General features: G+C 34.3%; 1 protein-coding gene across 1 annotated transcript in view; it reads left to right on the forward strand.

Moving 5' to 3' along the window:
* The first annotated feature begins 316 nt into the window (after positions 1-316).
* LOC128985915 (symplekin-like) overlaps positions 317-18,552 on the forward strand; it is a 47,664-nt gene continuing 29,428 nt past the window's right edge. Inside the window, exons 1-6 of the mRNA XM_054405899.1 lie at positions 317-437; positions 3,008-3,201; positions 6,644-6,877; positions 7,760-7,915; positions 15,964-16,112; positions 16,584-16,738. Coding sequence (XP_054261874.1) covers positions 345-437; positions 3,008-3,201; positions 6,644-6,877; positions 7,760-7,915; positions 15,964-16,112; positions 16,584-16,738 — 981 coding nt within the window. The 5' untranslated portion in view covers positions 317-344. The remainder of the gene's footprint in view (positions 438-3,007; positions 3,202-6,643; positions 6,878-7,759; positions 7,916-15,963; positions 16,113-16,583; positions 16,739-18,552) is intronic.

Genomic DNA, 18,552 nt, shown 5'->3' on the forward strand with positions numbered 1-18,552 from the left:
TAGCCTTCCTGCAGTTGGCCCGGAGCTGCTGCATCTGGTGCCGACCTTTTCTCAATCCCTATTTATTACTCCTAGAAATCCTTGCATACTGTAGACCATTTTAAACAGTTAAGGGGAAGATTTTCTGGGTTCTTTTTTACCTACCGTAAATCAGAAACTGCTGGTTGTTTGTTCAAAGTTAGGGTGAGGTGGAGGGGATCGTGTGGCTTCGGTTCAAACCGCCTAAACTTTGTGAACAGAATATAGTAACCTACTGTATTTAACTTAGTAGATTATACTCAGACTTTGAGTTGTTACCTTTTTAAATTAATTTCAGGTAGAAAGGTGTGTTTAAAGGTTGCCAGATGGCTACCGAAAAGAACAGACGGAGCACTGCTGCGCAGTACTTTATGGATGACGAAGAGGATGAAAGGAATCCTAAAACAACAAGTCAAAGGGTGAGTTTGGCTACTTAAAAAATTGTAACAGGTAATTTTTATGTAGGTTTGAATATCGGGTAATTATTTATCCTATTTACACTGGGATTTGATGTAATTTTGATATGCCTACTTACAGTATTTTTAACGCTGAATCCAAAAATGCAATCAGTTTTGGTCGGAGAGATTCCTAAGTGGCCGTACAGTTATATAATTAATATGAAGCTTCAGTTTTGTTGATTTATTAACATATTTGTGGTATGGACGAGTCCAAGTTCTAATGGCGACTAACACTAAAAGGGGTGGAAGGTTTGTGGAGTGGAAACAGCTGTCAGTTGTTTACATTCTAGATACTAAACAGACAAAACCACAGGCGACGCCATGAGAGCAAAATCAGAGTTACAATATGCAATAACTAGATTTGAAAAAGAAAATGGACTTTGTTGCTGTTTATAAAGTGCTGCGCATTTTTGATATCGTTATTTCATTGTGTTTCACCCACTATTTCAATTGTGCAAAACCAGTCTGGAAGTTGCATAAATTAATGAGTCGGTTCATTATAACCTAACCTTTACCTTCCTAACCTAACCTCACTTCAAAACACTTAATACAGTCACGAATCCACTTAAAACCCGACCTACCTTCCTCACATGCCTAAATAAGAACTGATTATTTGGTTTGGTTTCAAAACGAATTGATTTGATTTCATTCTGCATTAGATCAAGTACAAACAGTTGTTTGCTCTTCTCACTCAGTCCTCACTCTTCACTCAGTACGGACCCGTCCAGACCACGCCATATTACCATCACCTTCAGTACCGCTCAATTATCCTTAGATTTGTAATTCTAACCTTCGTTTTACGGCCACTACGGCCGCTTAGGAATCTCTCCGACAAAAACTGATTGCATTTTTTGATTCAGCGTTAAAAATACTGTAAGTAGACATATAAAAATTACATCATATCCCCGTGTGAATACGGTAAATATTTGCCGAATATCGATATATAGGCCTAGGGATTATAGTTCGGTTCGATATATTAGGTAGGTATCGCATATGTTTACCAACGTAACATCGAATTGAGTTACAATCTGTTTAAATTTACGTTGTTTATGCTTTGTTTTAGTAAACTATTAATAATTTATTTTTGGGTTTCCTTTTTTTTTGCACCACCCGGTATAAGTTAGGCCTCTTGACGTTTAATCCGATAGGCTAATATATCGCAGATTCTCTGCGGAACTCTATCCTAAATATTTAGTATCCTCTACTCCATTGAGGTGGATCTGGTGTGTACCTACCCAAAGGAGGGTTTGAGGTTAGAACTCCCTGTTTGCCCTAGATAAAAATGTTGGAACACATGTAAACTCAAGCAAACAAATTTTCCAACAAAATGGGCAAATAAAATGCCGGTAAGCAGCCTAAGGCTATAGAGCAGTGCAAGAGAACTCTGGAGAGTAATTTCCCTAAGTCACCTTGTATGCGACCATTAACGAACGCTCCTATCCTGGTGATAAATCCAGAGTTGTGCAGGTCTGCCTTTTCGGCCGCAGGTTTTTTTTTAAGATTAAAGGTTCAAAAGGTAAAAAAAACAAAATACCTATAAAATTCTATTATATAAACTGATGTTACTCACAGAATGACTTAAGGCCTATTTTTAATAGGCCCTAAACTAAAATAGAGTCTGAAATTTTTTTGAATTTTGGCAAGTTTCTTAAACATTTTTAATTAGCCTAAAATTACAATCATCTTAGCATAACGTCCTATTGCTTAGTTTTTTATCTCTCTTTCTGTACTTCATGTCGACGCCAGAGACAATGTATATAGTGTTCTCAAATATTACTTTTAGGGAAAGTGGTCCGAACCCATATTTTGGATGTGCAGGAATTGAACCCGTCCCTCCTGCACTGGAGTCCAATACGCTAACCACGAGGCTAGCAACACACCCTGTTGCCTAATTAACTGTTGCCCATAGACTCTTAAAATTTATAGTAGAGATCCCATATCTTGTACCAGCGTCACAATTTTTTATGAAATAAGAACGTACCGGTACGTAGTTGAATGAGCCATTTACATTGGCATAGTGCCTAAAATTTTTTTTTATCTTATTTTTTTGTTGCAGAGTTAATTAATGTGACATATAAAATTCCATAGACCTAGTTTACAATATCCAACCAGTTTTACTTAAAAAGATTTTGTCTTCGACGCAAATCATAACCTTCTCCAATATAAGGCCGTGGTGAGACAAAAGTGGCAACACTGATGTAAATCTTAAAAGCTGTTGCATTAATTTTTAATGGAACATATAAGCAATGTTTATGATTAGGCTACACTTTTGTTATTACAGTACTATTATTAAGTTACCATGGGATTTGCATTCCGATGCGACGTTGCCAAACACCAAAGCCGTGTCCTTGTACTAAACTATGTCTATAAAGAATAAAAAAACAACTTGTGCCATTTTTATTAGGGGAAGAAATGCCTAGTTTTATCTGTTGTCAAAGTCGAGAAAACCACAAAAAAGGTGCACATTCTAACAACGGTACTAGGCCTATATTTACCGTTTAATTGTCAGTGGAATTAATGACTTGTTTTAGGTTGTTGACTGGCTGAATGAAGCAAGCTTAACAGCAGCTAGCAATAAAGTAGAGCTGTTGAGCAAGGTACAAGAGGCCATAGTACACAAAGAATCTGCACTGTTAGACAACTTCCTTGATGAAATGTTAGCTTTTCAGTCTGACAGAAATTCCGATGTCAGAAAATTCATTGTTGGATTCATCGAAGAAGCAAGGTAAGCTTGTTAAATTATTGAGTTTGGTTGAAAGGATTTGTTGCTCAAATATAGGCTATAGGAAATATATGTGAAATCTAAATAAAACTTTTTGACTCTTTCTAGTTTGATTACATATTTCAGCACGAGCTTCAGGTTCAAGTCTTTGTAGCATTCTTATCCATTAATCACGCAATAGGAAAAGTTAGAAAGACAATTTGTTTCCAAAATTAATATTTCTTAACCGTGTTATAGTTTTCATCCTTAATAGTTAAGCTTCAAGGCCAGGAAGTAGGCGTTAAGGGTACAAGCATGATAGTTCTTGTGCAAGGATTTTTTATGCCGGTACTTTAAATGCCTTTCCTGATGAGTTGCTTACGATATAAATACCATCTATTAACTTGTTTTTTGCCACACTACCAGCAAAAAATATACAGGGTAGGTAATTAAAACACAACCTATGGCTACATCCAAACACAACGATGTGTAGCTTCGTTGAGAGCCTACTGAAGATACTTTTACTACACCTTTTTGAAAAAACTTTCATGTGCGTGTGAGAGTGTTTGGACAAAATTAATGACCCCAGCTGACTTTACTCGTCCCTTTCTGTAAACAACAACTTTCTTGTCATTAAAGATTACAGAAACCAGTGTCTTCCTGTGTAGGGTAAAAAATTATTCAATATAAAATTAATTAATTAATATAAAAAAAATAATTTAAAATAAAAATTAATTTAATATAAAATTATTTAACAAAGTTTTTGTAGGCTAAATAACCTTATAGGAACTAATGCTTAAAATGTTTGAGTAGAAAGTATCTAATTCGAATTTCTTTTAACTTGCCTAACTGCTTTATTTCAATATTAAACATAATGCAATTCAGTTAAAGTACAGGGTGGCACAGAAAAACGGGTAATTTTGAAATAATCATAATAAATTAAGAAAATTGTAAAAAATAATCTTTAATGGTGAAAATGTGTTGGTCAAGTGTGGAAAATACATAAGAAATGTTTGAAATAGGAATAAAGTTAAAAATAACATTTTAAAAATCGCTTCAGTAAAGGGCTGTCGTTTGGGCCTATTTGTTCAATTGATTTTGAAGAATGTGGCAAATCGAATGTCAACAGGCCTATTCGCACTTTATCAATTATCAAAATTTTGTAAACTTGAATCCCTAAAATTGGTTTATTTTGCTCATATTCACTCACATTTATCCTTTGGTATAAGTATTTATGGAGGAACATCACAAGCTAATTTAGACAGAATTTTAATTCTCCAGAAAAGTGCCATACGCATTATGTTAAATTTGGATTGGCAAGATTCTGTTTGGGAAAAATTTGAAGAACTAGGCATAATGTCTGTATATAGCTATTATATCTATCAATGTATATTATATACTGTCCAAAATTAAAATAATGTCTCACTGGTAGGGGATTCTCATCAATACTGTACCAGAAACAGAAATAACTATGCAACACCTTCACATGGATTAAGATTTTTTGAAAAAAAAACAATACAATGCTCTTCCAACAAAACTAAAGGACTATACAAGGACTACAAAATTTAAAAATAATCTAAAAATTTACTTTTTAACCCTCCGAGTGTCCATAGTTTAGGCCTTAATGTCCACCTATTTTTGGCCCCTTTGCAAGGTTTTATTAAAACGGATCTGAGAAGCTTAAAACAATGTTAATTCTAATGTTCTATATACCATTTTGTTTGGAAAATCATGGGCTTCAATATTATATATAAAACATAAGGAACATTTAAAAAAAAAAAAATTTTTAGGTAAAAAAAAATATAATTTCGAAAATTTTCAAAAAAAAAATAAGTTCGCGCTCAATGAAATTGTATAAATTATAGGCCTATAAATATTTGAAAATAGCCACTTTGTTCTAAATTTAATGAGGATTACAAATATATAATCATATAGCGAGGTAAGTTATCAAATAAATAAGTTATGAGCGAAAAACGGATTTCAGTACATAGCGTTTAGCTAAGAATGCATAGCCTAACCATAGCTAGGAATCTGGCTGACAATTTACATCAATATCACTACCTACTTCTTCAGGATCATCAACCAGCACTTCAAAACCACTTAAATCTTCTTATAATGCACCACGTATATCACTACTTTTGATTTTTAACACTAAAACAATGATAAACGTAATAAAACACATCAGTCATCGGTCCGGGGGAACCTAGCTGTTTACAAATACACGCACGTCAGCTGTCTGCTACAATATTTTCGGAACTAAAATGAATAGCGCTTAGAGACAGACCTCTGGAGAAAGCTTAGAATATTACGGAAAGAACGATACCTAACTCGATCCAGTTCAATCCGATTCAGTCAGTCATAGAGCCTTCGCCGTAAACGATGTTTGTGCGTCTTAAAAGCGACGCGTGACCCTACACAAAGTGTGTTGTGCGTCGTTTTTATGACGCGTGACACTCGGAGGGTTAACCAATCCCCTGTACTCAAAGAATGAATATTTCCTCCTACATAATATATTAGAATAAGAACTTTTTCAATAATGATTATATCTTGTACTTTTTTAGATGCATTATGATTTTGATCCAATGTAATGACGCCATTCGTGCACATGTTTGCAAAGTATGAATAAAGTTGATTTCATTTCATTTCAAAGACTTAGCATTATGCGAAGCAATGTGTCCTCTGGGATTTTGGCGACACGTTCTTCGATCTGAGTCTTGAGCTCAATAAGATTTCTTGGCCTAGTCAGGTACACAACGCTCATTAGATGTCCCCGTAGAAAGAAGTCGCACACTGAGAGGTCTGGAGACCTTGGAGGCCAAATAGCGTTAGCATTCCTTGAAATGATGCGCTCCCCAAACAAACGTCTGCATGCAGCCATTGACAGATTGGCAGTGTGTGAGGCCTCCATCTTGTTGAAACCAGGTTTGCTGAATTTCAATATCTGGAAAAGCGTGAGGCCGTGGAGAAAAAAATGTCTCCAGCATATGAATGTAACATTGAAATGTGACAGTTACAGTGGGACCATCTTCATCCTCAAAAAAGTAAGGTCCAATCACACCACAACAAGACACTGCACACCACACAGTAACTTTGGGACTGTGTAACGGACGTTGATGAAGTTCAGTGGGATTTCGTTGAGCCCAGTAACGCATGTTCTGCTTATTGACATGTCCATTTAAATGAAAGTGACAGACATCCAAACATTTGCAGCTGTTGCACTGTCACCATTTTTGTAGTACGCTCTCACGGCGACTGCACGCTCCGCACCACTCCACTGCTCCTTCTCAACTAAATACTTGGCGTCATGACTTCTGTTTCTCATTCCTACAAGACATATAGGTGTACCAATAACGACTTCAAAATTTCCCGTTTCTCTGCGTCACCCTGTATAAAAATTGAAATACAATATTAACATAAGTACTTATATTTAACCAATTGACCTAAAAATGATAATCTGTTTTTTTAGTAAAAAAGACTCTGATCTTCTACCAAGAGTGTTGCCGAGCTTACAAATGCTTTTGGCAGATTCAAGCGCCCAGGTTCAGAAGAGGGTAATACAAGCATTTAACATTGTTTACCGGAATGTTCTTGCTTGGGTGGCAAAAGCTACAACAGTGAGCGATGATATGAACTTGGTGTGGAGCATCCAGTCCAACATTAAAAAGATGATTATTGATATGGTTGACAGTGAGAATGACGGGTAAGTTTGTCTTTAACATCGTATCATGCATGATTGAAGTAGGCTGTAATTTATTTTTCCCTTCTTTGTGTAACTGTCCAGCTCGAGTGGTGTAAGGGTCAAATTAATAACTGGTGGTTGGGAGCTTGAATTAATTTATTACAACACTAGATCACACACGGCAGAAACATTGATTAAATATGTCAATCGGGGTTCACAAACTAATCACAATGTTTAGATTTACGATCTGGTTATGATAATACAAAAATTTACATTGTTTAAAATAGGCAAGTGGACGGACGAGCTACCGCGTAATTAACACTTCAACATCTCACGCGCAACTAGTCAAAAATCGACGCAATGCTGAAAGCCTGCGGTGTCTCAGCCAATCATTTATTTGACAATTCAATTATTTTACATAGGTCTATATACAGAAATTTAATTTTAGCAGGTTAATTCGTCCGATAATGTTGAAGTAAATCTTATCCCATCGTAACCAACCCAAAACTGCATTATTATGGTTGTATAACCGCCGTAGCGCGCTGTATAAGGGTGGTCTCTGGATAATGCCAAAGTACCAAGCCAAGAATATATCCTATAGTGATGAAACTATGGAGTTATATTAAAATTTAATATTTGTGAAGCCCCAGTTATTGTATTTCACCAAATATATTCATCCGTTTTGTTTTGCGCCAATAGGCCTAGATATACCAACATTTTTAGACTACACCCAACCCAAAAGCTCAGTTTCAAGATAGCCTACTTTTAAATTCCTTACTACTTAACTTATATCTAATTATAAGTTAGTTACCGGTATTTGCTAATTTAACCTAATAAATATTGTTTCAAATTTAATCTAGGGTAACTTAATGTACAATTTTATTATCTTGTAATTTTTTTTAGGATCCGTACCCATTCAGTAAAATTTTTGGAAACATTGGTTCTGCTACAAACATATCCTGAAGCTGACAGTTTGCGTAGAGAAAATGATTTTTCACTGGAAGATATCCCAATGGGATTGAAGATTGCAAGAAGAAGAAAGCTTGAAGAAGAAGCACTGTAAGTACTAGAATAAGAATAAGAAAGTTTATTGCCATTGACCAAGTTGTACATAGGAATAGGCATTGTTAAATTACATTAAATAAAATATTACTAAACATGTTCATATCTATAGGTAACAAAGATTGAGAATAATGATTGAGAGTTCTTGATTTACAGGATGAATGATTTGGCTTTAATTTTATAATTCATGAAGTCCTTAACTGAGTAAAATGGGTTAGCTACAAGCCAGTTATGAATTTTTGTACTAAGGAAACATATTAATCAGTAGTGTAATAGAAGTTTTCAATTAAGCTCAAAATTAATTTCCATGTTTGATTTGTTATGAAACCTGTATAAAATTTACAGAAAAGTGAACCTTATTATAATGATAAACCTGAACATTAAGTCAAGCCTAATACTACGTAAACAAGCAAAATATCTTACATTTGAATGAAAAAACACCAAAAAACCAAAGATTTAAAATGAGGGCCCTTGTGAGCCTACAAATAAAGAACAAGTAAAAAGGTTGACAAATCTTTTTAATTTTCATGTATTTTAAACCAACGATTATAAAAGCACATTTTAGTTAGACAATTTAACCATAAAACATTATACTGGCTGCTAAATCAGTTATGGTTGTGTCCAACCAACGTTGTAAATTCCAATTCAATCACTCAGCATGTCTCTGAGCAGGGTTTGTAATAATGTGTATGTGGTTGCCATGTTTTGAAGTATGGAGTCAGCCAGTTACACGATTTACTGCTTTCTTTGCTGCTTCTATAATTTTGTCCCCCACATCAGACATTGCTGCTTGATACTCTGATCTTTTTGAAATTTGTGAAATTGCAGTAAAAACAGGTCTTGAAATCTGAAACCAAAACATACGCTTGTTTAAAATTGTTTGTAGTTTTCACAGCTGTTAAAACTCAAAATTTTCACTATTTGCATGTTGCCTGGAGTAATTCACATGATAATTTGTAATTTTTATATTCAATTCAATTCGTTTAGACAGTGATGCACACTTCTGTGTCAGTTTTAAACTGAATATGAATGAAGAGTGATTGTAAAATGGAGTGAGGTGATCTGTGTAGCTTTGTTACTGACTAAGACCAGCTGTCTCATTAACTTTATGCTCAACGGCCAAGGACAGCTTTTGGGTCCAGTTTTAAACCATCAAAAAGCATCCCATAAAGTCCTAATTTTGAAGATTCTTTTGGGACGTAGTCTTGCCCCAATGGGAAAGGGTCAGCTCTGGCACAAGGAACAATAATGTACACTTCACACTAAATAACCTTGTCCATAATCATCAATCAGACTTTAACCAATAGCACTTTCCCTAATCATTTGAAGTATGCAGAGGTGAAGCCATTATTTAAAAAAGGTTCTAAGAGTAATTCAGATAACTACCGACCTGTTTCTGTCCTGCCTTCTTTTTCAAAGATATTTGAAAAAATTGCATTCAATCAAATGTCCTATTTTCTGGAATCTAATAACTTATTAGCTGATGAACAGTTTGGTTTTAGGAAAAATCGAAGTACCACTTCCACTGTGGCTCATTTTGTAAATTCAATAACACAGAGCTTGGATGGGTCACAGAGCACTATTGGCGTGTTCTGTGATCTATCCAAAGCCTTTGATAGTGTACACCATCAAATTCTTCTTGATAAATTATCCTCCTATAGATTCTCAGAATCAGTTATTTTGTGGTTGAAATCATATTTAAACGATCGCTTTCAAAGAACAGTTATTATTAAAGAAAACATTAAGTATGCTTCTGAATGGGAAAAGATTGTTATGGGGGTGCCCCAGGGCTCTATATTAGGACCGTTATTGTTTTTGATGTACATAAATGATCTACCTAAGAATGTTAAACCTAGTTTGTTGTTATATGCTGACGATACGACAGCCATCATTAAATCAAAAGACAGTCATGAACTAAGTTTAGCCTTGAATCAAGCTCTTCAAGATCTGTCAAAATGGTTTAAAGTAAACGGTTTAAAAATGAACCACATTAAAACACAAATAGTAAAATTTCAAACTGCACAGTGTAGGGACAATCTTGAAGGCTTTGTTTATTTTGATAATGAAAAAATAAATCTTAGCAACACAGCTAAATTTTTAGGAATTGATGTAGATAGTTTATTGAATTGGAAGAATCACATTCATAACACCTCTAAAAAGTTAAATTCAGTATGTTTTCAAATGTTGGTCTTAAGAAATGTTGTTGATTTAAACACTAGACTAATGATTTATCACGCTTTATTTTCGTCAATTTTACAGTATGGAATAGAGCTTTGGGGCGTCACATCTGATTCGTATCAACTTTTTAAACTTCAAAAAAGAATACTTAGAATTATGGGATCATCTTCAAATGGTCCAAAGTCGTTTGGTCCACAGTTTATATTGCCGTTCGTTTGGTCCAAAATCGTTTGGTCCAACAGTTAAAAACTCGTTCGTTTGGTCCAAAATCGTTTTATCCAATTTCATTTGGTCCAAAGTCGTTTGGTCCACAATTTATATTGCCGTTCGTTTGGTCCAAAATCGTTTGGTCCAACAGTTAAAAACTCGTTCGTTTGGTCCAAAATCGTTTGGTCCAACAGTTAAAAACACGTTCGTTTGGTCCAAAATCGTTTGGTCCAAAAGTACAGGCCAAACTAGAAGTAAAATGTTGCATTGTAGAGTAAACTTATGAAATATACTGTACGTTTATATTGCCGTTCATTTGGTCCAAAATCGTTTGGTCCAACAGTTGTAAAACAGTTCGTTTGGTCCAAAATCGTTTGGTCCAACACATTAATACGAGTTCGTTTGGTCCAAAGTATAAACTATTGCGTCCCTCACATTGAAGGCGTTCAAATATCCGCCGTCGTATACAATAATAATATTAATACAATTTTTGCTTTAAACATGTTGACTTTCTATGTTTTTAACGTTAAAGACGCCATGTTTTGTTGTATTCAAACCACTAAAGCGTACATAAACAAACTTAAAGCTCAATAGTGTATCATACGGTTGGAAATCTTATAAATTAAGAGTTTTTATCACATTTGGCGACCTTCTAATATACAGGGTGTTCAGTGGACCAACGTGTTTTAAATGTTTATCATACACCTTAATTTGTATTTTTGTACCGGTACCTATTTACAATGGAGTGTTTACTATTGATCATGGTTGTCTATAATTCTTAATCAAAAGGTTAAAATAGAACATGAAAATTACATTAATTAGCCTACTCATATTTTCTGGACGTCCACAATTTCCTGGTAAAAATTTTGTCTTACAGAATTATATATAAGGATCTTATTTTCTTATTTAAAAATTGATGTTCTTCTGTATAATGTCATGTTTAGCAATATAACGTTCCATTACGAACAGTTATATAATCTTAATATTACAGTAACTCTTGCAATCATTTCTTATCGCATTATGTTATATCTATTGTACTGGTTGGTGTCTGCCTTTTTGACTACTTTTGCCGATATTTTGTCTTATTATTCAATACTGACAGATCATCACGAGATTATTGTTATACATGTGTATTTAATCATTGGACAATTTCCCATTATGTAATACGATACAGAATAATAAAAGTGCAGAAGGCTTTTACAGTCTATGAAAATGAATGTTAAATAGGCTACTTTTATTTATCATAGACATATCATTAAGGTACATCAATTATAGGTCTACTCTTTGTGATATGCATAATTGTCTGAGACAAACATTCAGGCACGTTGCCCATATTTTTTTTTTAAATAATAGTGGTTTTCAGTAACTGGATTAAATTTTTAATAATTTTATGAATAAAAGCATGATAAGTTATAGAAAGTTATTAATCCTAAATTCCAGTTTATTACATACTTTTAGAGAGTTTACTTTGATGCATTCATTCAGCTTAGTGAAAGAATACACAATGGAGTCAGTGAATGTTATTCAACTAAAGAAGTGATGCGCATGTTTACTGGCGCTACTCAGCAACAAAAATCATTGATCTCTCAAAGTTACTTACCCAGATGGTGACATCTAAAAGGCCCAAACTCCATACTATAAACAGTTTCTCAGACCAGAGTCAATTTAATGCGCTTAAATTGTGGCATTTATTAATTCGGCTTATATTTCTCGTAACCAACAGATTGTTCATCTGCAGAAGAAGTTCATTGTGTTCTTATCGTGTCTAATAACATCCAAACACATAAACCTTAAATTACAGTAGTACCTATATCTTGACAGATGGTTTGCAGTAGCATCTGGGCCAGTAGAGCCACACTGGGGCGGAGCCCGAAAGGATTTTTGGGATAATAATATGCTTTAATATTAATCGGGAATGTGAGCTATCATCATGCCAAATTTAAGCCCAATCCGTCCAGTAGTTTATGCGTGATTGAGCAACACACACACACACAAACACACACACAAACTCACAAACTTTCAGATTTATAATATTAGTAAGATTAAAAAATAAACCATCTGTTTAACATTAAATGCAAACTCAAATCAAAGTCAATATTTATCCACAAATCTAGGGAATTAAAACGCGTTGTTTTAAGATTGACTGGGGATAAAAAGTAAACATTACACAAACACATTATATATAAATAAATATATGTATATGTACGTGTATAGAAATGCAAACATATCAATTATTTAGAAACATATCACAAAACAACAAATAATAGGCCTCGGAAGGCAGGCGGTTGGGTTGACAACGTGACGGCGATTATTTGAACGCCTTCTATGTGAGGGACGCAATAGTTCATACTTTTGGACCAAACGAACTCGTAATAGAGTGTTGAATAAAACGACCCGATCGAATGGTCCACAGTGAAACGTACAGTCTATTTCATAAGTTTACTCCACAATACACAATTGTAATTCTGGTTTTGCCTGTACTTTTGGACCAAACGATTTTGGACCAAACGAACTGTTTTAAAACTTGTGGACCAAACGATTTTGGACCAAACGAACTGTTTTAAAACTTGTGGACCAAACGATTTTGGACCAAACGAACTGTTTTACAACTTGTGGACCAAACGATTTTGGACCAAATGAAATACTCCCCAACTGGATCATAAAACGATTTTGGACCAAACGAACTGTTTTAAAACTTGTGGACCAAACGATTTTGGACCAAACGAACTGTTTTACAATTTGTGGACCAAACGATTTTGGACCAAATGAAATACTCCCCTTTTAAACCCGTAAAACATTCTTGCAAACAACTTTTTAAAGAACTAAAGATTCTAACCGTCCCTAATTTGTATATTCTTAAATGTTTATTGTATGTGAAATCAAATTATGAAAAACTCCACAGTGAAAATAATCGGCACAATTATAACACTAGATTTCATACAGATTTTCAATATCCTATACACAGATTAAATCTTGTGGAAAGGACACCTTCTTATATGGGTAAAAGATTTTTTAACAATTTGCCTGGGTACTACAAATCTATAATAGGATTAGTATCTTTTAAAGAAAAAATTTTTGAATTTTTATTGGAAAAGAATTATTATAGTATTGGTCAGTTTCTTGAAGATAAATCAATGTGAATTGTTTGTTTTGTTACCTACTATGTATTTATTTTTACCAATATAAGCTAGTTTATTTTAGTATAGTTTGACAATGTCACCTGTTTTGTCTGGCTGTGCCAGAGCATAAAAAAAAACGTTTTGTGACAATAAAGATGACTTTGACTTTGACTTTGACTTTGAAATATCTCACTGTCACAGACCAAATTTTCAACCAAGGATGGTTCGAGTTGCTCATCGATCATTGTATCTAAATATGCATATTTCCTTCTAACTCAAACCTTTTTAGTTGAAAATGCTGTGAGTGACTGCAAAATATTCTCACATTTGTATGTAGCATAAATTTGTGTTTCTTGTGCCAGCATGAACTCTTTCATTCAGGAAAACCTGCAATACTAGTAAAAACCCTCATAATAATCCTTATGAGACAGTGTTATCAAATTCTTTTACCCCATGTCTTTAGCTTTTATCATCTTTTGGTCAAAATATAATGAAGAAAAATAAAAAACACTGTTAGATAAGGTATAATGCCTATGTGGTGAAAAACCCCTGTTTGTGAAGATTTTGTTGGCTTCATTCACTTTTATATCCTGTCTGGTGATATCCACATCCAGGACTCATCATGTACATTTAGATACATACACATAAGCTTCGTTAGTCATTCAGCTGATAGTTGTTCAGTGGGAACAACCCACAAAAATCAAGTCTACCTATCCTGAAGAAACGGGGCGTTTTTCTGGTTCCGTTACACATCGGACTTAATCCCCGGGACGATAGTGTGTAATATGTGTGTGAGTCTAACTGTATATGACGAGTACTGCATATCACTAGACAATAATAAAGGTGAGTGAAGCCCACACAATTTTTACAAATGAATTATACCTTGCCTAAAAGTATGTCATTTAAAAATATAAAAAACCTATACATAATAATCCAGAAAACATGAATATGCGTTTATAGATTAACAATATGTTGTTTCTATGGACAAAGCTATCCAAGGTATCTCACTTATTATTACACACTTATCTATTAGTCATATTAGGTGGAGAAGGTGTCACAGGTTATTTGGGTTATTTAGTTCGCAGAAGGTGGAGTTGTGACAGTAGTGTGAAAACCATAATAAAGCAATACTATTGGGAATTGACATACTATTTGTTTCTAAAAGTGGTTAAACAGCCTTAATAAATAATCTGCAACAGAAGTTTAAAATTTAAAATATATATAATAATAAATTCTAAAGTTTGTATGAGGTTTGTGTGACCTAAGTAGGCCGTAAAATGTTTCTATGTACTCACTGGAGAAGAAACTGATGTTAAGAAACTGGCTATTAATAAAATACATTGCCAGAAGGTAAACTTCATTTTAGCTTGATTTTAAACTGCTTATGATTTTAGTGTGTTTTTGCTCAATGTTTTTGAGTTAACTGATAATGTGTCTCATAAATTATGTTAATTAACCTGTCAAGTATGGAACGTCAGGTGTAAAATACAACACAGCTGTCTTGGGTGATAATTAATATAACGTTAATTATTTTTGTAAGGTAATCTTTTGTAGTTTTTAGAGAATGTTTAATAGTTTACATAGAGAATAAAAACCCCTTGTCGAGTATTGTTACAGTTTCAATAAGCTGAAATAGTAATACATAATCTTAAAATGGTACTGTACACCCCAATTTGTTGTTGTTCCTAGCAACTGGACCTTATGGTACAACCTACAATTTTAACAACTCTAAAATCATTGGAATATGTCCAAAACTGTAAGTTACAAAATCAAGAGCTCCAACAAAGTAGAGTCAAATAATCAGTTGTATTTTATGGGTTTCTAACTCTAAAACCTAACATGAAAGAAGCTATCTATAAGTCAACCTATTAGTTTTACTAGGTTAAAAAATTGACGTCTTTGTCACTAAATCAGTAATTTATATTTAGCAAACTGTTGGTGGCCCAATTCAACCATCCACTTCGTCCATTTGGATTTTGAAACAGGCAACAAATTTAACTAGGCGATGGAATGCCTTAATTCTATTAGTAAAGATAGCATATTCTGTAAAGATTGGCAAGCTAGAGTGACAAAATTTGTGAAGAGACAAAAACAAATTTTACTGTAGCAAAAACATCTTTTTAACAAATTCTCTCAAGACACATAGCTTACTAAAATAAAAAAATAAGCCACTTAAGTACCAGGAATCGATTTCCCATTTGAAATTTAACCATATAGGAACAAGCTTTGCCATATCGAAGGGAGTGTATAGTTATTTTCTTTCTTACAATATAGCTTTTGAGCTGCATATTTGCTTGGCCTTGGTATTCAGGGTTATGGATATTTTTTTCATTTGTCCATAAGGGAAATAAGTAATCCATAAACGTAGGCAAATCAGTTGTACAACAAGAAGCCACTAAATTATAGAATTATTATTCCTAATTAGTAATCATAAACTTATTACTGATTTGTTTAATTAAAACAATTGTTTTCTTGATCCTTTGGGTTATTTATGATAAGTAATTGTTTTTTGTAGTCTAACCCAACATTATTGTGTTCCAGGACCATATTCGACCTAATGGTCAAGTTCCACGGCTCTCCTCATATTAGCAGTGTCAATCTAATGGCTTGCATGGGATCTCTCACCCTCATAGCCAAGATGAGGCCTCAGTTCATGGGTAAAGTCGTGGCAGCCTTGGAGACTTTGCATAGTAAGTTTAATTTTACTAAACACTATCTACAGTATTTTTATTTAATTCAGCCAACGAACAAACACCAAAAACAAAAATATTCAAGCAAATACTAAAAACATAAACTATTATTAACTAAGGATTATACATTATATAACAATTTGTTGAAATTTATGTTTCATCCCATTAGCAAGAATACAAGTTTAACAAGAAATCAGTAAGAAGAGGAGAAGATTACACTGATATTAGTTTTGTAACTATTAAATTGTTTTATTCTATTACTTGGTTAGTAATTGGTAGCCCAATGGCAGATGGTATGGTCCTCATCTGATCCTGCTTGGGATTGTACCAACAATTTTCCGATCTGAAGGATTCCCTGTAACCACTGTCACATTCCCGCTAAAAATTAGTTTTAGATAGGCCTACATTGATTTTACTTATTCTTTAATTATGATTACAAAGTGTCCCATTCTAAAAGACGTTATGTTTCAGCCAATCTTCCGCCAACTCTGACCAAGTCCCAAGTGAGTTCTGTTCGGAAACATCTAAAGTTGCAGCTGCTGACTCTGCTCAAACATCCTGCTGCTATGGACTTTCTACAGAACATTACCACGTTGCTGACCGATCTGGGAGCTACTTATCATGAGGTTAGTATTATACTTCTGTGAGGTTTGTATCAACTATCAACTTAAAAATAGTTGATTTTGTCAGCGCTCTTAGCACGTCGTCAGATGAAATTTAATCAGAATATCGCTCTTGCTTCAAACATCAGCCACCACTGGGGATGCCACTTTACAGAAAAGAAAAATATTTTTTTTTTTTGTTAAAATTACTATTTTTTTGCAAAATGGGTTATTTAATTTATGAAATTTCTGGCCAAACATTTCATGTGACATCGTGGTTGATGCTGAAATAATCAATGAAGTTCCTGAAGTCTTTGGAATAAATTAGGTTTACATGTTTTTTACAACTTTTATAGAAATCGGATGATTTTTTACTCGAGTTATATTGCTAATTGACACACATATATTTGAGTTTGAAAAGATGTTGTTTTTAGCCTCTGGGAACATCAAAACAAAAAAAATAAATCATTGCCATGCCCAGGTCTTGAAAATTAAACCTACAGGTTATAGCTTATTCCCTTTATGGAAAATTCGCTAATACTCTTTTCAGGTTCGTTTTGATACCAGGTTGCCAATTCACTATATTAAAGACATTCTCTTTGCTATTCTCCCAACTATCACATATATTTTCAACACATCCTTAAGGCAAAGCACATTCCCTATTTCTTGGAAGTCGCCCTAATTCGACCCTTGAATAAGATCCTAGCCCCGGTTTCTTGCCAGGATTTCAGGCCGATCAGTATATTGCCCGCATTATCTAAAGGCCTTGAAAGAATCGTTCACTGCCAAATAACTGATTTTCTGACAGAAAACAATATCTTATGCAACTCACAGTCTGGCTTTCGAGCAGCTCATAGTACAGAAACAGCACTTTTACGTGTGACAGACGACATTAGACTAGCAATGGAACATCGGCAGGGAACGATTCTTGGATTCTTACCTTATTTGATTTCTCTAAAGCCTTTGACTGTGTAAATCACAAGCTCCTCTTAGAGAAGCTAAGGGCCATAGGGTTTTCAAATGGTGTATTGGACTGGCTGGGATCATATCTGTCAGACAGGCGGCAGTGTGTTGAGGTTGATGACTTACGATCTGACTGGGAGACAGTTACTAGTGGTGTACCTCAGGGGTCAATCCTTGGTCCACTGTTGTTTGTACTATACATAAACGACTTGAGCTCAGTCCTCACACACTGTAAATACCACATGTATGCTGATGACTTACAGATTTATACACATTTTTCACCCAAACAGATCAACGAAAGTATTCTGAGAGTGAATGAAGATATTGAGAAAATCATTACTTGAACTGATAAACACGGACTCAGACTTAATCACAAAAAAACTAAACCTATCATAATTTGTCATCTACGGTTACGAAACTCAATTGACTTTCTCACGACAAATCCAATAAATATAAATGGAACAGCTTTGCTTTACTGTGACAAGGTCAAAAACCTAGGACTTACTATGAACTCGACACTTACTTGGGGCGATGCAGTCGTAGACATCCGTAAAAAGGTGTTTGCATCAATCCACGCACTTAAAAAATTACAAAACTTCTTGCCAATTCACATAAAAATACATCTTGTCAAATCACTTGTCTTCCCCCACTTCACTTACTGCAACTCTGTGATCAATGACATGACTGTAAACCTCGCTGATGCTCTCCAACGCGCTCAGAACTACTGCTTGAGATTGATTTATGATCTGAGACGCAGTGAGCGTATCACGCCTTACTACATTAATTCTAAACTGTTAAAGCTATGTGACCTTAGATCAATTAAAATTCTTTTGCTAACCTATTCAATAGTAAAAACAAATTTTCCAAAATATTTT

This window comes from Macrosteles quadrilineatus, unplaced genomic scaffold (assembly GCF_028750875.1).
Source record: "Macrosteles quadrilineatus isolate MER2022 unplaced genomic scaffold, UCM_ALF_1.0 Scaffold_2__2_contigs__length_208266976, whole genome shotgun sequence".
NCBI classification, from domain to species: domain Eukaryota; kingdom Metazoa; phylum Arthropoda; class Insecta; order Hemiptera; family Cicadellidae; genus Macrosteles; species Macrosteles quadrilineatus.